General features: G+C 34.6%; 1 protein-coding gene across 4 annotated transcripts in view; it reads right to left on the bottom strand.

Annotated features, from left to right (window-relative positions):
- SBF2 (SET binding factor 2) overlaps positions 1-25246 on the bottom strand; it is a 270236-nt gene that overhangs the window by 5562 nt on the left and 239428 nt on the right. For all 4 annotated transcript variants that reach the window (XM_088145943.1, XM_088145944.1, XM_088145945.1 and 1 more), the window contains 9 exons: positions 21632-21819; positions 19715-19891; positions 18331-18432; positions 16814-16999; positions 13511-13637; positions 9953-10080; positions 8488-8721; positions 4958-5062; positions 965-1158 (listed from right to left, as the gene is read on the bottom strand). In XM_088145943.1, the coding sequence (XP_088002069.1) occupies positions 965-1158; positions 4958-5062; positions 8488-8721; positions 9953-10080; positions 13511-13637; positions 16814-16999; positions 18331-18432; positions 19715-19891; positions 21632-21819 (1441 nt within the window). The remainder of the gene's footprint in view (positions 1-964; positions 1159-4957; positions 5063-8487; positions 8722-9952; positions 10081-13510; positions 13638-16813; positions 17000-18330; positions 18433-19714; positions 19892-21631; positions 21820-25246) is intronic.

The following is a 25246-nucleotide window of genomic DNA, read 5'->3' as shown; positions in this document are numbered from 1 at the left end:
AAGTTTTATAAACTGACCAGCTATATATGTGTAATCATATAGGTGTAATTCATTAATTCATAAATTTGGTATTGTTTGATTACTCTATAAATTGGAACATTTATAGTATGTAATTATATTACATAGAATATAATTATATTCTAAGGCAAGACTAGAACACACAGTCACCAGACTAGAAACCAGGAGACTGTGAGTTCTAGTCCCACCTTAGGCATGAAAGCCAGCTTTGGGCCAACTTTGGGCCAGTCACCTTCTCTCAGCCCAACCCAGCTCACAGGGTTATTTATAAAAATAAGAAAGGTGGGATAAAAAAACTAAAAAAACTAAATTAAAAAAAAATCAGATTTGATGCTATTGAGTCATAGTGTCAATTCTGACAAGTAGGAGGTTGGGGTTCCAGCTAGTATTCTGACTCTTTTGTTTATCTTGGTATAATAATTCCCAGAAAGTCTTCTTAACTGATAAATATGAATTTATCCCTTTTTTTCAAACAAATGAAAGACGATCTAGACTGAAGTTCTCAGTTTCTTTTGAGTGTTTGGATTAAGATGACTGTGATTAAGGTTAATTTAATTCTTAAGGTTCATTTACAGTTTGAGAGCCTTTCCTTTGATTATTACATCACATTGTTTTAAATACATCTGTGGAAAACTGAATACTTTTTTGTATAGTGATGTCCTGTGACATTTTCTTCTGTTAATTAGCTTGACATTTATATATGTCTTCAGAATTCCTAGCCAGCACAGCCAAAAGTCAACTCATCTGGAGGGCACTATCATTATTTTCCACTGTAATACATCTGGTTTATACATAATCAGATTACCATTCTGTAATTTTAATAAAGGATTTTTTGTGAGTCAGCGGTTCTCAAAATCCATTTGAAAGCAAATGAAAATAAAGCAAATATAACAATTTTGTAAATATTTTAAGAAAGCCAGACTTATAGTTTGATAACTCAGATTACCTATTTTCATCATGTTTTGATGTGAACTGATTGTACAGGGTCGTCACTCTCCTTTCTACACCATTGGAAGGTGAAATGTTGCTATTTCGTTCTTCACCCAAGCCACTGTCTGGTAGATGCAACATAGACCTCTTCTGACAAGAGTGCAGGTTGACAGACATTATTGCTGAAGAGCCAGAAGGATGTCTCCGATGCTTTAACAGATAATGTGACATTGTCAGGGGTTGGGAAAAAGATCAAGTAGGTTAGCCAAGGAACCAAACAGAGGCACTTTGGTTCTTTTTCAGAGAATGCCTAAATCTTCTCCAGACCTCATGACAGAAATCCAGAGGTTGAATTAAATGCTTCAAAAGATGAATTACTATACCTGATTTCTTGCAATAGAAAAATGATACTGTAGCTAGCATGTAAGTTTTCTAAAATTAAAAAAAATGATCCAAATAAAAAAGATACTTTAAAGGAAGCATAAAAATAATTTAAAACTTATTCAATGTTTGTGGCAAACATATTTTTGGTCATAAACCTCGTTTCTAGCAATTAGCTGATTAGCTAGAACACTGCAATGTGATTCAAACGAATGCTAATACATTAAATATATACTGTGGATATATACTGTGTTTCTTTCAAACTAAGAAGAAGAGGAAGGACCCCACAGATCTGAAGAAGGGTAGAATAGAATCAATGAACACCTGCTGGGGAGTGAATTTGTAGGTCTAATTATGAATGAAATGATTAAAATGTATGCCAGAAAGTATGAATTTGTGATTTATCTAAGCTGTTGGGAGTGCATAGGAAAGTAGGAAGTCCCATGTTGGTGACAGCTGCATGTTGTGCTCTAGTGAATGGTGCTAATGGCAGAAGCAGGGATGAGTTTTAGAAAAGTTGTGCAACGTTCTGAGTAAGTGCATGACATTTTGGTATATGCTTACATAAAGGTCTGTTTTGAATATGTGATTTAAGCAGTAATTAATGCTTACACATGGAAAGGGAATTCATCAAAAAGCATGACTGATTTGATTGTTTAAGATGTGAGAGTGATGAAATATGGGACAGACTATTTGGTTATGTCAAGAGTGGAGCCTGGGAAAAAACAGACATGAAATAAAAGGAAAAGGAAAGAAAATAGAACAACTTCAGAAAGAGAAACTTCCAGTCCAGTGTGGAAACCATTAGAAGACAGATCAATGTCGCAACATAATGAATAGAAAGTGAATGAAATGAAAGAGGATGTGGAAATTGCTTGAAATAGAATGAAAAGAATGTTACAAAGACCCACAGAGATATGTGGAGCTGTGCTAATGGGAAGCATGAAAAAGGATGCCTGGAAGAAGAATGGAATGAAGGGGGCGGGGGTGAGGAAAAGTGCAAATAAGAGAATGATTGCGGCAAAAATGAAACATGGTGTGCATTGAGAAAAAACGATAGTTGCAAAGGATGTGGTCAAAAAAAGCAAACAACAGTTGAAATTTTAAAAAGCACAGAAAACGAAGAGCTGTTTTGATGGGGGAAAACCCCACTTTGTTTTGGAAATAGGTGAACAGGGCTAAACAAGGAGCTTCCTGCAAATGAGTGGAATTTAACCAAAAAGTGATGCAGTTATTTGGGGTCAAACTGAAGCAAGGGAAGGTGGAAGGAGTACTTTAGAAATTTATATTTAGTGATACATCAACAGTGGAATTGAAATGAGCACTATAAATATTAAATGTCCAAGAAAAAATGAGTGGTAGTTTAATTTGTTTAATGTGTGTAACGACTGCATTTGTGCCTGAGGACTGGAAGAATGCAGTTATTGTTCCCCAAAACAAAGAGGTGGGTAACAAGGGTGGAAGCAAAAATTATGGGGAAAGGGAATTAGTTTGTTAATGTATTGATTGAAAGGGCACAAGAAGTGACAATGAACAAAATATGGAAAGTGCAGTGGGGCTTTATGCCAGGCAGGAAGTGCACAGACCAGATTTTTGCACTTCAGCAGGTCACTGAGAAATGTATGAATGTGAAAAAGGAATGTAGATTTGCTGGTTTTGAGAAAGGGTACAATAAAGTCAATAGGCTTGAATTATCAAATATTTTGCACAAATATACAACCAATATGCCAAGAGAAGTATATGGAGGACTTAAAACAGGTATGAAAATAAATACATTGCTTAGTGAATGACTCAACATTGAGCAGGAGGTAAAAGGAGGATGTGTGATGTTCCCTTGGTTCTTTAATATATGGAGGAATAAATGTATAAAGATTGGTGATGGCTGAGATGGGTTGATTTGAGACATGAACATATGTGTACTTTTTTATGCAGACAATGCCATGTTGTTGGCTGAGAATCCAAATGATTTGCAGGCAATGTTAGACAGACTATATGTGTAACAAGCAGTATGGATATGAACATTTATCTATGGAAGACCAAGGTACTCCATTTCCACCATATTTACATTCATTATGAAAACTATAGCAAGTAAATGAATTTGGGTATCTCAGTAGAACGTTTATTGAGGATGGAGGAAATGGACTAATACATTTTTAAACATGCAAATGCTGGAAGGAGGAGAGTGGGCTGTATCTGGTTTGGCAGAAGAAGTGATAATGGCTGCATTTAAGAGCATGCTCTGCCCACTTTGTGATATGAAAGTGAAGGTTAGTTAATTAAGAGTAGCACAAAGTAAACTGAAAGCAGTGAGAAAAGGGTACTTAAGAATGTGTGTGGGAAAACATGAAGAGTTAGGATTAAGAATGAATGGGTGCTGAATAAATGTAGGTGAATACTAAAATGAATGACCAGTGGAAAATAAATACATTGAGGTTGTTTGGTCATTTAATGAGAATGAATGAGAACTGAATCACAAATATAAACAAATATATGATAAACATTGTCAAAAAGAGAAGGGAGAAATTTGAAAAACAAATTGCTGTGTATGAATTGGGGCATGGACCTGATGGAAGCAAGAATAGTTTGCAAGAACTAGATTTAACAATATTTCTTTTTATTTTTCCTTATCTTATGTCTCTAATTTCTTCAGTTTACTATTTCTTAGTTCTTTCCTGTTCTTTGCATAATCTCTGCATGAGAAGTATGCATGTACATAGTAGGTACATAGGAAAAGGGGGTAGTTACTGAAGTTGTGGAAAACTAAAAAGAAAAGCAAGTGGTAAACAAAATCCCAATATTGTGGCCACAAACAGACAAATGTAGATGGGAAAGCAACCTGGTCTTCACTGACTGGTGAGCATGGCTGACCTTTAATGAAAATTATTTATCCCATAGCTAGGGAACTGGATAAGTCAAAGGTCAAGAAGTAAAAGATCTGCATAGAAATGGTGGTTGAAGCCCCAAATGCAATCTCCTATGTAAGAGATGAGTCTGACTATCTTTCATGGCTCTGGACATAGGAAACATGTAATTATTATTCATTAACCAATTTTATTATTTTATGAGACTGATAGTCTATATTGATTCCTTTGCATTTATAGTGTATATTCTTAGTCATAATAGTCTGGAATCAGACTTATGCAAGTGGAAGGTTGCTTATGCATTTTTGACCATGTTCCTCTTTATTGCAGCATTCCATACTCCTGCAAACATCCTTGCTTTACCCTCCATTACTCAAAAGGACCTCACAGTCTGTCAGGTCCTTGTACTAAGGGGAGCCATTTGTATAAATCTAAGTCAAGACCATGTTTCATGGTTTAACCTGGGTTTATTGCATCAGCGATTAACTATCCCATCATTCAGTTTTTAGAAAGCTAACAACATTTAAAAAAAAATTAAGATGCAGACTGTTGGGGGTGGGATGCAGGACTACTGGCAGGCACATTATCTGGCAGTATAATAATAATTATTCCATTTCAGAGTGAAATGTGAATTCAATGAGGTTTGAATTACAAAATTCATACACTGCTATACTCAATAATTTAATAGTGCTACACATAAGTGGAATTTTGAGACAACTATTTTTAGCCTTTGCAGAAAGAATGAAGATTTTTGTCAAAATACTTACATTGTCTTTCCTTGAATCTTCTTTCACATTTACTTTGACTCTTTCCCACAATGATTGCCACCTTTCTGGGCTGTGATTTAATTTGTTCTCCAGTCTTTCGATTTCCTGAAAACATTTGAAAGGTTTCTTTTCCTGTTTTCTGTGAGGTTAAATTTTTCTGTTATTTATTCCTTCAAACGCATGAGCTACAACTTCTTGCCGCAGTTGAAAATGATGATAAGGACTGGAAGTGCTTTAAAAAATACTTAAACAGTTCAAGTCCAATGCCGTGACCTCAAGATTGTACATTGCCAAGATTAACAACTACCACTTTTCTTTTTGAAAGAAACAGTACTAAACTATAATAAAAAAGGAAATGTGACAGACTTATTTAATAAGTATGCCAAACTGTAACTTATTTCTATTTTTAAAATGGGAATTTGAATTCCCATATTGCCTCTTATTAGAACTATTTCCTATTAATAAGATAGAAATGAAATGAAATGAAAATGAAAATAAGGTAGAAACAAATATTTTTTAAAAAATGTCTCAAGTAGCATGCTTTATATCAGCATTCTTCAGCCTCCAGGATCTGTTACTGATACCACATTACTCTTCACTTTCAAATATTGTTAGATTATTATAGATCTATTAGACCTGGACTGCAAAAATCCATATAACCACTAGCTTGCCCTAACTCTTTCCTGCCATCTATTGGTCATCTGGATTTTGGCAGCTCAGATCTGACAGACCTAATTATTTTAAGAATCAGAAGAACAGTATTTTTCATATCATAGTTTATATCCTATGCCACTAATATAAAGACAAGTTTTAAACACAAGCTGCAAGACTTCAGTTAGTCCTCCAGGAGTCCTAAATGTGACCAGCTATGCTATTATCATACTCGCCACAAGTTAATGACCCATTTTGAGATTTTAAAGAATTATCAAGTCAGTGTTGACATTTAGCAGCCCCTCAAGATTTTCTCCAGGATGATCTGTGTTCATCCTGGTCTTCAAGGCTTCCAAAGGTGCACCCATCACTGTTGTAATTATGTCCATCCACCTTGCTGCTGGTCATCTTTTTCTCTCCACCTTTCCCAGCATTACACTGTTCACAAGAGAGGTAGATCTTTGCATAATGTACCGAAAATATGATAATTTGAACCTGATCATTCATGCCTTGAGTGAGAACTCTGAATTGATTTGTTCTACAATCCATTTGTTCTTAGCTATTCATAGATTTCTTAAGAGTCTTTTCCAACACTAAAAGGATCAATACATTTTCTATCCTGCTTCTTCAAGTCCAACTTTTGCTTCCAGAGAGTGTTACAGAAAAAGCCACTGGCTACCTGATTCTGATCTCTGTAGGAACAGACGCATCACAACATCTGAATACCTTTTCCAAGGTCTTCATTGCTACCCTACCAAGTGTTAGTTTGCAGCATATTTCTGGACTGTTGGTTCCTTTATTGTTGATAATTGATCCCAAAAGGCAGAAACTATCCACCACTTCAATATCTTCACTGTTAATTCTATGGCTGGTTGCTATACCTGTTGCCATTAGCTTGGTCTTCTTTAGATTTAATCTAGTCCCATTTTTTCACTGTGCTGCTTGACTTTCATTGCTAGAGCTTATAGATCATTTGCATTTTCAACTATCAGAGCAGTATCAGCAACATAGCAGAGGTTACTGAAGTTTCTTCCTCCAGTTTTAAAATCATGCCGATCTTTTCCATTCTGACTTCTACCACCCCAAATCTATCATCCAAAATTTACCATGTCCAGCCCAACTTAGTTTTTTGGGACCAGCCAAGGTTAGCTATTTACTGTCATCTTGGCTGGCCTCACTGTCTAATAAATAATTCAGAACCAGCTCTTATTTATCTGTCTGTATCTCAAGTGGGTCATTTGGAAGGAAGAAAATCTGATATATAAAGAAAGAGTGATGTATCAGAACCTCAAGGAGGGTTATGTGTAGAATGGTTGAGTGGTTGTGGTATCAGACTGGGGTGACACAGGTACTAGCTCACCTTCAGCCATGGAAATTCACTGTATGACATTGTGCCAGACATTTTCTATTGACCTGCTATTCATATAGCATATACTGTGGAGTCCTTGGGGTTCTCTGAGCGTGGTTCTTTTCTTGCAAACATTTCATTACCTGGCTAGGTAACATCTTCAGTACTAAAATGGGTTTCCTTGATCAAGGAACTACTAGAGGAACAACACAAAACCCCCACCCCCACCAGCACTGACAAGGCAGGCCACAATATATAAATAGAGAGCAAACCCCATCCCATTTTAGCATTGCAGATGTTACCTAGCTGGGTAATGAAACATTTGCAAGAAAAGAACCAAGCTCAGAGAACCCCAAGGACTCCACAGTTCAACCCTGAGCTACACATATTCGCCTCTATTGATATAGCATATACATATGCTATACTGCTATGCATCTGCTATGCTATGCATCTGCATACTGCTATACATATAGCAATAGGCACACACTATTTTGTGTTGAAAAGTTATGAATAAAGAAAAAAAGAACCAGTTCACAAGAGGGTTCTTGTATATGGTGTTTTAATTGTTCAATCTTGAGGATCTCCTCCCCCCACATACTGATAAATACTTTGTCATCAATTCTTGCTCAATTTATTTTAATGAAATCCACTTTTCCTTGGGACTTAGCAAACATGAGAGGTGCACTGTACAGTAGTGCCAGATATGCTTTAGGAAGATCACTCTTAGTGAGCATGAGAGGTGCATATAGCAGCAGACACATACGCCGCTTTTAGGAAAATAATTCGACATGAAGCTGGGTACGCAGGGGAGGGGTGTCACGGGGGGCAGAATGATGAAAGCAGCATTGCTCTGTAAGGCCCACCTGTTTTGTATATGCATTGTGATGTCACATGCATGCCAAAAGGGATGTCTTGCAGCACAATGCTGCTTTCATCATTTTAACAAAAGCAGGAAGCTTCGGTGGATGCCAAGAAAAGCTCCAAGCCCTAAATACACCAGAATAGGCACTTCACGATTAATCAAAAGATATTCCAGCAAACTCTTGAAATATGCGCATACTAAATATGAATTATACTGGAAAAGAAATGGCTTTATTGTGGCATAATAATGATGGCATTGTATTTTGCTAGAGAATCTATACAAAAAAACAGATTTAGTCAGCTGTAATTCAGAAAAAAATGCTATTCCTTCTGGGGGCGATATAGGATTTAATGGAATAATTAGCTTAAAAACTGTACAAGGTGGTAGACAATACAAACAAAAGTTCATCAGTTATGAAATCAGTGTGGATGGGGATATGTGCCTAGAGAATATATGTGCGTATATTATGGGACTTAGGTAGTGGTGAATAAAGTGCATATAGCATTTCTTTGTGAAAGTTTTAAAGTTATTTTCAAAAACTGAATCTCTCCCCTACATGTTCTTATTTTGCTGTTTTGTTACATTAAAAAAAATACGGAAAACTAATGAAATAATTTCTTCAAAAAACTGGATAAAAGCTATATAAATATGTTAGACAGCTATACTCACACTGAATAAGTTGGTGATGGCATCAGGTTGCACTTTAGCAAGGTTATCATAGCATGGCCAGACAATTTTTCTCTTATTGTGGGAAGACGACATATCCATCTGATCTGCTTCATCCAAGGTACTACCTTTTGCACTTATCATAGTCCAGTCATAGGTTGGACCTGTGGCTAAGGTCTCTTCTGTGTAGTAATCCCATTTCTTAAGACAGGAAATGTTGACATTTGGTTTTAATACCTGTATAAAAAAGAATGCTTGTATATGATAATTGTGACAGTGACCCAGAATTATCCTTTCTTCCCTAATGATATGACCCTGCTCAAACTATTTTCCTCAGTTTAATGGAGATAAATATTTAATTCCATTTTAATAATAGGAAGCAATTCAATTTTTTTTTCAGTTTCCTTCTGTGGTTAAGCAGGTAATTTCCCCCCCCCCCCCAATTCAATTATAAACCTGGGAATCCCCCCTACTTTCCTCTCCTTCAAATTCTGTGTGCCCCAAATATATCAAGTTCCTCATGAATTGGCAGGATTCTGCCCTTGCTCAGACTTGTTCCTGTGAAATGATGCAACAAAAATATAACTCAATGAGATTTCAATATTAAAATAATTATGGAATTTATAAACTCAGAAACGTCATAAAAATATAGCATACAAAAATCAAACCTAACTTCGCAAATATTTTGGTCCTTTACAATCAAATAACATAAAGAATGTGGAACAATCATTGCCTCTATTTCATAGTATTCTAACACTCAGCAATACCCATCTTAATAACATCAGTTTCAAGACCTTTAGATTAGAACAGACACCACCACCTAAAACCATGTGTTGGAGGTGGCCCTGTTAAATGCTCTGCTAGTTTTGTGTGTTGCTACTTCAGTGAAGGACAGATCATGTACAATATACAACTATTATACAAACATTCAAAGAGTATTTGGCATATTCTTTGAAGTAGAAATTAGAGGGAGATATATCTTTTCATAGCCAGTGATTAAAAAAAAAAAAGCCTAAAGGGAAGAAAACACACATCTAGCTACCCCCAAAACCAAACCAGCCACTTCTGCTTGGCCATGGACATACATTTAACAAGCTATCTTTATGAATTGAGGGTGCTTTGCAACACTTTGGGTTTTACTCTTTAAAAAAAGTATTTGTTTATTACAATATTTCCATCAGTCCTAGTCATAGCACTGTATCACAGCAATAACATATCAATAACATTCCCAACACCCACCAAACCACAACATCCTTAAAATAACGATAAGCCTTATAAAAATGCACACTAACTAAACTCATTGGCTTCACTCTTTAGATCTCTACGTCTGAAAAACTACTGTCTAGACAGCATGGTAATCATTCTGAAAACTTGGCAATTAACCCACTGAATAAATGTTAATTACACTTATGATAAGCTTTATTCAGGTACTAGAATTAAAAAGATTGTGAACATGTCTGCTTTATACCTCTGTTTCAACTGGCGTGTAGAGATAATTGAAGAAAACTGGACTCCTTTTGTGTATTTTGTCAATGCAGTCCCAAATGCAAATTCCTTTTTTGCCATGTTTTTCTCCTTTATCTTCAAATAATGTCCCTTAAATAATAAAATAAAATGGAGTTAGAAGGACACAACCTGAGATTTGGGCAGCATTGATATTTGTGGTATGATAAAGTCAAGGTTAATGTAGATTTTAAAAATCATTATATTAGACATGCCATATTGAGAATATGGAATAGATACAAACTCAGGTTGTGCCTGAAAACACCTTTGTGGCTCTCAGCACAAGAAGCATTTTACAGATGAGAAATAATAGGAAAACATACAGTAAATGGCTAACCTATTGTGAGATATTAGAATTTTGTCAAGGGGAATACAAAATAAAATCAAGGGAAGAACTGGTGGCAGAGGGATGTAATTGTCAATGGGTTTTCTTATTTACAGTTTTTAGAAAGATTTAAAATAGACAAAAGATGGTTTTTAACATTGTAAGACTGAGTTTGAAATAGAATTGTGTACAAATGATGAACATGTGATTGCTAAAATGTATAAACTTTTACTGAAATCTGAAACAGAAGAAGAACAAGAGCAAGAATGTATGATAAAGTGGGTTAAAAATTTGGTTATAATATACAGATGGAACAATGGGAAAATATGGGTTGCAAGGATTGAAATTTACATTACGTTATCATCTTAAAGAGAATTTTTATAAAATGATGTACTGTTGGTATATGTCACCAAAGACATTGTCTAGAATGCATTTCAAATACATGTTGGAAATGTGAACAACAAGAAGGGACAGTTTATCATGCTGGACGTGTAAAAATGCTAGAAACGTTTGGATTCAAATACATAGATTCAGACAATTTTAAAGATTAATATACAATTGAGACCAGAGGGTCTTTTGGGATTGATGGACAAACAGTTGGAAAAAAGTCATGGAACTTTTTTTTTTAATATGATACTTGCAGTGAGATTATTGTATGTACAAATATGGAAAGATTCGGCGTTACCCACAATGGAGGAATGGTTGGTGAATATGTTGGAAGTTGCTGAGATGGCCAAATTGATTTCTTTGGTCAGAGAAAAGACAACTTCTATGTTTTTTGCTGACTGGATACTCCTTACGGATTTTTGTGTAAAACAGAAAAAAAATGAACTTATGATTTATGGTTTTGATAATTAGAAAAGAGAGCCATGTTGTAACCTTAAAGTAAGAGGTAAATTTATAAATATAACTGCTGTAAAGAAGATCAGAAGCTACTTTGTATTTTTTTTTCTTTCTTTTCTATTTTTCTTTTACTTTTTAAAAACTTTTTTGCACTTTTAGCTTTCTTTCTGATTTCTTTTTCCTTTCTTCTTCTTACTTTATATTAGTTTTTATCTTCCTTTTTAAAATGTTTAATAAAATTATATAAAAATAATAAAATAAAATAAAATATTGAATAAAATATTGATTAGAAGCTATACAGATTGGGAAAGTTTAGGAAGGTTTAAAAAAAGCAAAATAACTGAAAACAACATGAGAATTTTGATTTTTAAAATCAAAATACAATACAATGCAATAATAATTTATTGATTAGTCAAGCAATCATATCAAGACACAATAAAAGTGGCAAATTAAAATCAAAATAAGGTAAGAAGTAGCAGAACTTGGTGTGTGAAAGTTACATAGCTTTGCTATTCCAGACAAAAGTTATACTGAGATAGATTTTAATTAGTTGTTTGGTTCCTTATGTGATGCTTTTATAAACTATTCCAATAACTTCTTTTTATCTGAGAATTTTGCTATGTTACTGAAGAGCAAATAATAGAATAGCTACCAGCTTTTAAATATTTAGGACTAATTTTTCCTATATGAATTTTTCCTCTTTTAGTCAAACTTAAATGCACAAATATTTCCTAAATATACTTAGATATGCTTACCAAATAACTGTGAAAAAAATGAAAACTTATTTATATTTCTACTATCTTATAATGTTACTAGCTGTATTTCTATGGATTGAGCTTGTTGTACAAGTGATTTGACTCAGAGACCCATCTATAAAAGTTGCTCCCACCACATCATCCTCTGCCCATCACCACAGAGATGTTACTGTATGCCCTTTCCCCCTGACCAAACTACGCCCCCAAACCCTGCCAATTTCCCCCAAAATCCATGGAACCTAACTAACATGCAGCTGTTCCCAACCACTCTCTAACACTAGCTGGCCTGTATATGTATACCTGAGTATACTTCTACTCATGCACTCAGTAGACCTCAGTCCTAAATAAATAGCTATCCCACCACCATTTTCCCCATCTCATAACCACCCTCGGGACTAAGTAGGGACATTAATACAATCCACTCCCACTCAACTATAGCCTAGAGTTATCTGAGATGGAACTTGTTGCCCCTGCTATTTCACACCCAGAAGACAAACGAATTCCAGCTCAGTCATCTCTAGTTTGAGAAAGCCATCTACCATAATCCTTCAAAATGATCAAACATAAGTCTTAACTCTCACAGATCCAAATTCATCTGACACTTAACTATACCTAACATAAAAGGTAGTATCAGCAATGTAAGCAGACATTAGAAGATTCACTTCTTCATGGTCCCAATGGCACAGAGTAAGGGAGACAAGATGGCTGCTGCTAGGGTGATGGGCTCCACAGAAGCTGACATCCAACTCAGCTATAAGCCTGATCCCATTCCCACTGCTTGTTGCCTCAGCACTCTAGTAGGCCAGGCGCATCTGGGTCTCTGCTGCCAGCACCATCAAGTTACCAGGAGAAGAAACCGCTGCTATCCACAAAGAAGGGCTCTGCTGCCACTCTGCAGCCTAACACCAAACAGGTGAGCAGCACCAGCGCTCCTCAGTTGATTGACATTTTCTTTCTGCTGCCAAACAACTGATCTTCAGACCCAGTTTTACTTTCTGTCTCCAACAGCAGCACCTTCTTTGGCTCATGGTCTACTGTAATTTCAATGACCCTGAACACATCCAGCAACCCACTCCCTGCAAGGCTGCTCTGAGCCAGTTACTGCAGCTGCTACCAACTTGCTGGCAGTCCCAACAGTATCAGAAAACCCTCAACGCCATCTTCTGCCATCATCTCTGTTTGCCAGCCCTCTACAACATACAAAACCAGCTACTTTCCATTGCCCATTCCAGACTCCCAACTTGCCTTGGTGCCATTACCAGATAGATAGATAGATAGATAGATAGATAGATAGATAGATAGATAGATAGATAGATAGAACAAGCCAGTGAGTAGATAGGTAAGCCTTTGTATTCTGTTATTGTCTAGAAATAATAACCAGTTGTTAGCAACCATTAAATGACACATTTTTAATATCTGAAAATACAGATGGAATTTTGAAAGACTTGAAATGACAGATAATATGCTAATTTTACACATTTTCCTCTATCAATACAAAGCAGATGACAGTGATATTGTTTCAACCCATTTCTGCTGAAATGCTTTAAAAATAATAATAAAATAACCGCCAAATTAACATAAATCAACTTGAGATCCATACCGTGTTCCAGTCTTTCATAGTCTGAGTCCAGTAGGAATGTTTTAAATCGATTGGAAACATAATGAAATGCTATGAACTTCAGGTAATACTGATTGAATTCAAACTCTGTTGGATACTGGCTGTGAATCTGAAATGCACACAAAATAAAAACAATGGTTATAACTAACTTAACAAGGGCAAAGTCAGCAAATGATATTATTTTATCTCACTGTAGCTCTCAGGTATTTTTTTTAACTGCAAGATTAAAATAGGGATAATAATTTCTTTTCAAGTAATAAGAGTATTCTTTGGGAAAAACATAATTATGTACTTTTAAAATACAACTATGAATGAACAGTGGGATCTATATTTACTGCTGCTTTCATCTAATGACAATCTGAAAAGTCATTTAATTCAGGAGAATGATTTGTAGTTTTAAACAATTACCCCTATTCCTATTTTGTCACCTTGTAAACTACATGAAATAAAGTGAGGAAAGAGATAAAAAATAAATACTGAGGTTTTACTTTAAAATGTATGTTGTATTTCCAGTTCCAGTTAATCAGTAGACCAATGCATTCACTTCAAAACTGAAGAATTAAAAATATAAAAGAATCACAAGAAATTCTTTAAAATATTTTTCATATCTCACAAAATCATTACTTCCAACCAAGGCAGTATTTACAGTCCAAGACAAAAACGAACTGAAATGTTTTCAATGTATTTCATATTTTGCTACACTAGATAGTTTTAATTTTGAAAATTAAAAAGTTGATAATTTATTCAGAAGCAAAAGAAGTAAAAAATTTGGACTCTATTTTATTAGAAATAAATTTTTAACTTTAAATTTTATATTAAAAGGATTTTACTCCTGCAAGTAAAATCCAATACACATATCCTGGTTAGGGGTGTTTTATGTTCCCCACATACAGATGGTAAGGGGGACAGATATGGAACTTTCTATGGCCTTTCCCATGGAGGTCTAATTTGTTACCCACCCTTGCATTGCTTTGTAAGGCTGTCAAGATTAAACTCTTTTACAGGACTTTTGGAAGTTTGTGCTGCCTTAATTAGATGAAGGTTAGTACCAATCATTGCCTTATTTTCATTTTATTTTATGATTCTATAGATGTATTGTGATTCTGTTTCTGATTTTGTAATTGCGATTTGATGTTTTATAACTATTACACTGTAGACTGCCATGAGGCATTTTGATATAGTGACATCTAAGCAGTGTAAATAAATAAATATTAACATCTTCACAGAGATGTTCTTATTTTGCCCTTAAATCAAATCAGAGAACTACAGGCACTGAATTTATGAATTCAAAAATAATACATAGCTTGCTCATAATCTCATATGTATTAGTGAAGAAACAGTCAGCAGAATCTCCAAAACCAGGGAAAGAGGGTTGCTGAAATATCCTGGTCCACAGTCATTTAGAGCTGGACCTAGGACCTATAAACAAGTGGTAACCAATAAAACTGAAATTAAACATAGCGTATCATCCCTCTCTTTCTTTCTTTGATGCATGCAACAGTGAAAGCTGATGGTGGAGATGATGATGAAATAAAGTTTGCTCTGCAATAGAACAAACATTTGCTGGTTCTACAAAGAAGAATGCTTTTACTCCCTTTTTTAAGGGAGTTCATCTGACAAAGATCATATCAGATCAAGACAAAGTGGTTGGAAAGAGATCATGCTACCTACAGAATGATTCCAATATGCTTTCCCCCCAAATAACAGAAAAAAGAGAAAGGTAGTAGAACTCTCTCTGTCTGAAGATCTAGCAATATAGTCTCTGCACCTCCTTTAACCATTAGAACAGACTGCAGATTATGCAGAAAATCTGTGGTTAGTGGGTATTTGGTGATATACGCAATTTGGTAGTATTCTTTGAACTGTACCAGTATCCTACCTTCCTACAAAATACACACACAGTGGATAAAATAATAGTTATTATAGCCTATCTTCCCTATTTTGATGTTTGGAAAGTGGAAGGGAGAAGAGTTGAAGAAATAATGTCTATTTTGATAAAGATTTTATGCAAATAGTATTATTCCCACAAGATTAACCAATGTACTATAAACTGTAGGAGAAAGTGAGAGAAGCTTTGCAATATGACATTATTGTCACCAAAGTTGTCTTCCTAGAAACAACTGGATGATCTACCAGATGTTGCTATTGTGAAAGAATGATTCACATTAATAATTCATTTGACACCTGGAGATATTGGCATAAACAATAGCTTTTTAAAAGATGATGCAGTTCTAATTTAAGCATCACTACTTCCTATGTACTCTCTAGTTGAAATAAGGACAATTCCTTTTCAACCACATTAAAAGATTCATGTTGTTAAATCTTCAGTTATTGCTCTTGATTGTTTGAATGTAGGACTCTTATGAATTTATACAGCAGATCTAAAATTAGTCAACAGAAGGTTTCCAAATGTAGATTATTACAACTTCAAGCACATGAAGAAATAGAGGATAGCTGTCCTAGAAAAATAACGTTCTACAGAAGTAAGACTGCAGAGCAAAAACCTTTTATTCCTGTAAAAACCTGGAAGTTAATCATAAGATTAGAAGAAACCTTCCCAGAAAATAACTTAATATATAACATCACCTTTCATATTCTAGATCTGAGCTGTAATACAGTAGATGGATATTGCTATCACGTCTAATTAGCTGACTTATATATGCATCTGCATGGCCCACGTTAGAAACATTACATTGAGCTGCCTAATCCAGCAGAGTCATTTTTCTTTGGGCTGACTTGAAGGATTTTTTTAAACACCAGTGAAAGGTACATAAATTCAGAAAACTTACACTGATGCTATTTGCGTTTGCTGCATCAAGCCACCCTTCCAAAACCTATGACTCATTGAAAGGGTTGATGGAAAGGGAAGGATGCATCTTACTTGTGAAGGGATATGGAGAAGATAAGAAAAAACAGATGATCTTCTCCCAATTGTTCCATAAGTCAAAACTTTGGATGAAGATGTCTCCTTTTGCTAAGGAATACAAGATTAGGAAATACCTGCTAACATTTTCTCTCATATGATTTGAAACAATAGAAAAGTTATTATTATGCTACTATATTTTATACAGTAGTTACAACTTCATTTTCAAACTTTTCTGCTGAACTCAATTAATCCATACTTTTGAAACAATAAAGTACTTCTACACTTTCAAACATCTGCCCATCAACAAAGAATGTTGGTATTTTTGTATTACAAACAATGAAAATGCAGGTTATGATTTTTATAAACAAATAAATACATGTCCGTTACTGACATAAATGCACCCATTTGTCTAGGCTTACCTGGTGCACACAGTCCAAGAACTGCAAGAAGATGGGTGCAAATCCACTTCCTTGACAGTTGAGAGTTAAGTTACTGCGCTGGCTGAATTTATGACCAAATGATAACCATTCCTTTTCTACCAGCATTCTGAATCCTTCAAGTGTTCGATAGAAGGGATCACTGAGTAATTGCACAAGAGACACCACCTAGGCCATAAGAATGAACATTTTATTTCAGCATACCATTAGCATAAGAATTTTCTATTTAGATACAAATGTAGACTTTCTGGAGAGTGCTTCACAACCGCAGTGCATTCTTTAGAGTGAAAAATGGGCTAACCTTGCTATAGCATTAGGATTAAGGGCAACGGATGCCCTAAGCGCAGCCCAACAACTCTCACGCCATGAGAAGGAAACAAATGTGATAACATGGCTGATGTGGGTCTTCCGGGCTGTGTGGCCGTGTTCTGGAAGTTTTGGTCCCTAATGTTTCGCCAGCATCTATGACTGGCATCTTCAGAGGACATGAGCACAGACAGGAGCAGTTCTGTGATAACACCTTCAAATCAAACTTTTAAACTTTAGTCACTTACCATGCCAAAGAAAATGTTTTTGTTTTAACAATGCAGATTAAAGTTGAATATGGCAGATAAGGACAATTACAAACAATTTGACTAAAGCTGAGCATGGCAGTGAAAGAGTAAAGGGCATGGTAGCGAGGGGAAAATCCTCTGTGGTGCCCTCCTTCCCTTGGTGCCCAAAGCACATGCTTATTTTGCTTAATGGTTAATCCAGGGTTGAATTAGACATAGACATAATAGAAAATAATAAGTATCAGACTCAAACAATAAAATAAGATAGCTGATATTGGATATTGCTGAATTTTATGGAAATTTGGAAACTTTCAATTGAAAGATGAAACATAATTTCTCTATAGTTCTGTTTGCAATTTTAAAAATTGTATTTAAAAATAGTACAATCATGTTAATTTTACCTGTTGCTTGTTCTATAGAAACAAATAACAATTTCTGAAAACTAGTTTTTCACCAGAAATACATCTTTAACAGAATTATAAGTGAAGAATATTTGCAGTTAAGAAGGTATGAGAGAGATTTTTTTTTCTGTGCCTTATTACATCCTATTTAAAACAGCTCTGGAAATTGGATTTCAATTTCCTTTTGTGAAAAGGAGCAATGAATTTGAGAGATGAGGCTAAAATTCTCTAGAAAAGTATTCACAAGACATTATTTTGAACAATGGGGTTTTAAGTAAAATACATTTCTCTCTCTCTTTCTCTCTCTTTTATGTATTCTCAGAATGGGTTCAGGATATAATTGAGCTTTAAGTATAAAACATTTTGATCAAGCTAATCCCCTCCCACCAAGGGGGATTGGTACCCTTTGATAATGGAAAGCTTTTGTCTGCAGCACCAAAAGGAATTTTTATCAGTTTCCCCTTCATGTTACATCTGCTGTCCAAATATGCTCCAGTCTCTCTCTTTGCTGGCTCTAATTATCATACAGATAATAATAACTGACCTGCACTGTGATGTCCCAGCCATCTTCCAGACAAACTAAAACTGAAGAACCATTCTCAAGTAGCTCTGATATGACAACACCCAATTGCATTATTCTGTGAAGCTATACAAAACGTAAAGGAAACAGGTTACTAAAATGAATGATAGTTAATACAATGATTAATAAAAATATATTTTTTAAAGACCATTGGAAATATTAAATTTTGATCAAGTCTTATTGAACTAACAGACTGTAAAGTTTACAACAAAAAGGAGGAAATGAAGAATTAAATACAGTGAAGTCCCCCCCCCCCCCATTTAGGTCCATATCTGAATTAGTAGTTCTAGACTTCATGATTATAGAGGAAACATCTTCATTCCTATTAAATAAAAATGCTTACACACCCCTAAATAATATGGATACCCTTGCACTGATCATAAAGGAGTTTAGAGATATCCAATACTTTAGATAAAGTTTGCCTTAAGACTAGCTCAACTCCTGAAGATTTCATGGACACATTCATATTGTTTTCTTGGAAATAATATGAAAATGGCTGATCATTACCTTCCTTCAGGATTTTTTTTTTTTTCCACTTCCAAGTCTAGCTTTACACCTTAGATTTTCTGGTGGTCTCCCATTCAAGTATTAACCAGATCTGGCATCGCTTAGTTTTTCTGAGATCAGCCAAAATTAGCTAGGTGCAGTTCTCTTTTGATGCACAATTCATTCATAAGTTTTTCAAGTCCAATTGGCTCTTAAACTATATTGTGATATGTTACATGTTTTATTATAGCTTCCACAGTTAAAAACATGATAGAATAATAAAGATTCTAAGAATTAAACTCCACAATATCATTCAATGCAATGTCAATGACTTTTAAAAAATAAACGACTGGCTAATTACCTAAATAACACTTGTAATCTAGATTGGATATCAGATCACATTGAAGCAAGTAAAGCCACCTTAAAACATTTAGATACAAAATATCATCAAGAAAAACTCTATTTAATTTCAGTACATTTGTGCCATAATCTTGAATTAACAAACAATAAAGTGATGAGGCCTTTATTACACGGACAGTCTCGTAATATTTTCTTAAACTGAATTTCTTTTGTTAAAAGCAACAGAAAATGGAAATTGACTTCAAGAGAAGATTTAAATCATTATAGCCAAATACAACATTTTTATGGCTGATTTTGATTAAGTGAGTGCCCCAGTGGTTAAATTTATTTTGCCATTATAAATACTCCCTGAATGATGTTTGTCTCCATAAAAATACAGCAGATTTCATTTAAGGTAGAAAAAAAAAGACGAAAGGATTTTTTTTTTTTTTTACAGAATCAAAATAGACTTGGTTTTGCCTCAGAAATCACATGCATTTATGACTGCCCCATATCACTTTACCTGTGGGAACCATTCAGACTCTCCAAGAGCTTTAAGGAATGTTATTTCAGAATCTGCTGGAATATTGCTAGGAACACAAGCACTCATGAGTCTTTTAAAACTAGTTTTCACTTGCCGGATGTCACTGAATTCAACTGGAACAAATTCACAATTTAAAGCAAAATCAAGTTTGAAGCCCTGTGGACAAAGAAGGCATTTATTTGTGCTATTCATTTTAAAAGTACACTTAAAATATTTATTAAGGGATTTAGTTTTGCTACCCCATTTTTTTGGAAGAACTTAACGTTTTTTCTGAGACCTGAAATGACATGACTTACTATGTATAACGTATAACTCTTACATAACTTTCCTTGTATTTGTTTTTTGGCTGCATAGCTCAAATGACCTCACCACCTACAACTTCTCTTTTTGATCTGTTTTGCTATAATGTGATGAAACGACATCTATTTTTAATATTACACAGATTCTTGTACCAAAAGTACAACATTATTTGTAATGCAGATTGTAGCTTTTTTCTCCCCCTAGAATCTAATAGAATAACATGAAAGATGGTAATGAAAAGTCCACATTTTTGGACTATTCCCTTCTATGATAGCCTAGGAAAGGGGTTTTGGATACTAGGAGAGAAGATTATAGCTGATATTATTGAATATAATGCACTATTCAAATTTTGGGGGTTCCTGAATTCCTCAGTTTATGTGACTTTATTAGGACACCACTGTACATGTTTCAGGAATATTTTGCTGAGCATAGTGTTAATACTATGTATAATTTATATGGTTTGGATTCAAGTTGGTTGATTGGACGAAAACCAACCTGTGCTTTAAAATCACTGCTAAGATTTGTAAAGGATTGAGTGGCATGACCACTTTGGTTGGGGGTCTTTTCAATCATGGCCTGCAATTCCCACCCATAAGGCTGGCTCCAATTTTAATTGCATTTAAAACACTTTAAAGCACATTTATTTTCTCTAGCTTTTAATTAAAAAAAGGTGTTATGGTATTTGCTGCTGTTATATATTTGACTGTATTTTACTTGAAGTGGCTTATTTAATAATGGTTTATACTTAAGGTACTTTTAAAATTTGGCACTGAATTTACCATTTTGTGTCACAAGCTCCCTTGTGAAAATCACAGTCCTAAAATGCAATTATGAAATAAGTTAAATGAATAAATACATGAATAAATAGATCAGTGTACAGGACTAAGTAAATAGAATCATACTCAGACCTTCCAGTCATATATAAAAATGATATTTGTGTGATTAGTTATGCCAAAATATGGATGGACACTCAACTGAACATCCATCCCACTGAAAAGAATGGTCCGTGACAAATAGCTTTTAATTTTAAAAGACAGTAAAATAGCTGAATTAAAACTAATAATGAAATTTCATTTTACATTGTTAGGTTCTAGATATCAAGTTCAACTTGTTGGTCTCAGTGGTCACTGTGTCATGGGGGACAGCTTGCACACATTAAATCCTAGTGCAGGGGTGGGCAATCTGAGATCCACAAGCCACATGAAAGTTCCAGCATTCTATTCTTGTACTCTCCAGCACCTCCAGACTGGATTGCCAAGCTTTGGTGATACCATTTTAGGCCTTTGGGGAGGGTTTCAGGAATGCTTCCCAGTGGCTTCCAGCTCCCTTTCTCACTACAATCCCCCAAAATTGACCCACATGGTTTTGCTGCTTCTAATAATGTCACTGAGCACCTCTCGAAGGGCTCTGAAAGGACAGAATGCCTGTGCCTGTGCTGTTTCAATTGCAGCCCAACATAATCATGAGACTTAAGACTTACTGAAACCAAGAGTGCTTCAATGTGCACAGTTCTCTGCTGTGTTGCATTCCAGTTACAAACAATTCTTAATATCATTCCACTCAAAGCCTAGAAGTATATATGGAAAACAGACATACTCTGAGTTGAGATTTTTCTCCAAATATGTAAAGAGCAGCTTGTCGCTTGAGGAGTCGGTTCTGAAAGTAGGCACTGCTGCTGGCATATGAAGGTGAACCATCTTTTCCTGCTAATCTTGCACCCACATCAAGGAATGGCATTTGAGTGCTGATAAATCGACCACTAGAACGAAGACTTGCCCACACACCTTCATAAAAATTGAAAATGTAATGAAATATTTTATATTTTCACACACATGGGCTATTTATTTATTAAATTTATATGCTGCCTGACTACCAATAACTCTGGGCAGTTGTAAATGTCCTATTCACTAAGCATCCATATGTACATACTACTTCAAAATACATTTGCATCTCTATTACAATCAATCATGTTAAACATAGCACACCTGCTCTGAATTGATAACCATGATTTACCATAATAATCATGGTCAAACCACCTCATAATGAATACTTTATGTACCAACCTTTCTGTATATTCAGCTAGCTATAGACATGGTGCAGTCACATTACCTACAAGCACAATTAATTTGCATTGGGATTAGAGAACAGAAAAAAGCAGTTACTAATTAATATACTGCTGCTGACATATATGTTGTTGATAGAATGGCTGCCATTACAAAACCACTTCATGTATTACTATTATGGTGCAGTAATAACATTTGTTCACTGAACTTGGGCCATGTGATTTCTTATTCCTCATGCACTGAGATTGAAATTAATCATGTGATCTGAGCAATCTAGTTGATGGCAAAAGTATGCTACAACTACAGTGCAGATGGTCACTATATGCAACAGAGATAATCGGATTCTATTCTTTCCCATTAATGGTTCTTCAGCTCTTGTGGCCCTAGGAAACTGTCATGTGAAATAACATGCTTTTTGAGGACAGCAAGTATATTAAAAGATGAGTCTTGTCATGTTTGATTTCAGGGCCATTGCTCTCTATGGGTTTATTAACAAAAGTAATAATTCAACTGAGAATTCCAGATCAACTGATTAGTATTACTGAGAAACTGTATTATAGTAATAGACATGTTTAAAAAGAAACAAAGTGTTGCTACACAAACATTGCTGATAGGGATTTATTTACCTATATACAAAGCCAGCCTACTGACTTTTAGTCACAGAAAACAGAAATGATTCCTCAGGAAACTGAATGTGGTAAACTATTGTTTAAAGTAGTCTCTGAAATAAAGCAATCTGTGTACAGTCTTTCACCTGGAAACAGGTTTTCATATTATTATTTATAAATAATTAAATAATCAGTTGCCATTCAAGATTCAAAGCATTAACTGATAAAATGATTATGTTATACACTTTTTAAAAAAAATAGAAATTGAAAGAAGTCCAGAATAAAGCAACAACTTCCTTTTTTTTTTTTTTTTTTTTGCCATTGTTAAAAGCAGGGCTTGATTATAGCTTGCACCACATAAAAAGCAATGATTGCAAATTGAAAAGCACATGCAGATTAGCACACTAGCCAGCGATGGGTTACAGTGATTACAGGACATATAGATATCTATTTTCAAATCTCTGGTATAAGAGAGATTTATTAATAATAATTTAATAATAATGAGATTTAATAAGAGAATATTTAAAACAAGCTAATGGTTATATACACACTATTTTCTCTTATAGTTTAGACATTATTCCCTTTTTAATAACCATTAGAAATTACTTGAGCAAGAATGCTCGTTACTTATGTAACCAAATTTCTTCATGATTTAGCTTTTCAGTAAGTGATCTGATTATAATTCCATCCTTTTTGCAATAAATATATTGCTTATGATCTACAAATCACTCTATAGCAAGAAGATGTCCTGGCAAGGATATTTCATACCTAAGCAAACCAACATAGTTTCTTCAATGTGCTTTGATATGCATAATAAAGGAGATGGTAAAATTTGGTATTAGTGCAAACAGTACAGTACCCTGATAGACTCTTCCTGATTTAGAATTTGAATGTATGAAACATTTATCCCTGTACCCAAGCACTGGCAGGTATCAGTAAGGACAGGAGGAAAAGGAAAAGCAATGGGACAGACATTGCAATGAAACAGTCACAGCAAATTGAACAGGAAAGAAGAAAAAGGTTACTTGAATATTTCTACTTTTTTGATTATGATAAAAATAATTGCTTGTAACATTTGAGCTTTAACAGCTAGCATCAAGGATTCAATCTGTAAATCAAGCTGCAAGGAAAAAAAAGTGTAGATCAGTTGTCATATAGGATAATATTTATGGCCACTGAAGTAACTGCAGACATGCATAACAGCCATGTGCCAGTGAATTATACCAAGTGGAACCATGTCCACTGTGAAAAGTAATCCTGAGTAGGAAAAATGTATCAGCTTAAAAATGCTTAGCACAACTTATCACTATTTTTTCTTTTTATTGATAGAAGCATAAAATTAATGCAGGGTGAAAGACCAAAGAAACATATCTCTGTATCTCTGTATCTCAAGCACCAGGCAAAGCATGTGTTTGTGCAGTCAAATTATTAACATGCAAGATTTTGGTTTTGGCTGAGCCTATCCTGCAGCACTGGTACACTGACTATTAAACATAAGATCTAGTCTTATGGAATTAAACTAATTAAATCATTCTGAATAATGGAAATGTATATTTAAATAGAAATCTATCGAAATGACTTCTGATTCTTAAGGAAAAGCATTTTAGCTTTGATTCTAAATTTTTCTAAAATTTCTAAAATTTTCTAAAATTTTTCTAAAAAAAGCATTAAATAATTTGAGAGCAACAAGGGACGTTATTCCTCTTGAAACATTCTATTCCACCGACATTACAATTTAATAAATATTTAGATGGCCAAAAGTTAACCTGGACGCTAAACATTGTTTCATATACCTGATTAAGTACCCTGTAATTCAAACCCAAGCCAAAGACTCTATTTTTAGTAATCCGTATTCCTAAATACAGTTATTTGTTCACATAAACTTTGGAATCTGGTAGTCTTACTAATGTCTTCATAAGGGAAGGGGTGGCAGAATTCTACTCTCTTAATTATGGGCATAATGTTAAAAAATAAAGGCAGCGTTTAAGACTGATCGAGAAGGTAGTTCTATATGAAGCTCCCACCAAGTAAGGCATTTTTTCCCCTGTTTTTGTACTCTTTCTAATCAGGGCAGAGAATATGTTAAAAATAGCTACCTTTCATTCATGCCAAATGGCAATTGGAATCAACTGACATGGATATTACATCGATCAAGAATATTCACATAACATTTAATTGCACTTTATGCTGATAGTTGTAATCACTCTAAATAGAGCTTCCCTGTTTATGGTTCTGATTTTTTCCCCTGAGATTTCCAATAAACAGAGTACTTTCAGTTCAATAATGAAATGTGCATTATAGAGTCTGGAAATGTACTTATTCTTCTGAAAGTAAGAGTACAAATAAATATTGAGTAATACTGTAATGAATACTTTGAAAAAAATTCATTCCAAAATACAAAAATGTTGCCAAAAAGTTTCTAAATTAAAAATGAGGCTGAATTCACAGGTATAGTTACAGTAAAGTGCTTCTCTTTGATACTCCTTGCATTATGGAGATAAACTGTTGTCATGTAAAAGGAGAAGAAAGTGAATATATTT

This window comes from Python bivittatus, unplaced genomic scaffold (assembly GCF_059951505.1).
Source record: "Python bivittatus isolate LINGU-HERP-01145 unplaced genomic scaffold, Pbiv_v1 ctg000480_np1212, whole genome shotgun sequence".
NCBI lineage: Eukaryota > Metazoa > Chordata > Lepidosauria > Squamata > Pythonidae > Python > Python bivittatus.
The sequence above is the reverse complement of the archived record's forward strand: the minus strand, read 5'-3'. Positions and strand labels throughout refer to the sequence as shown.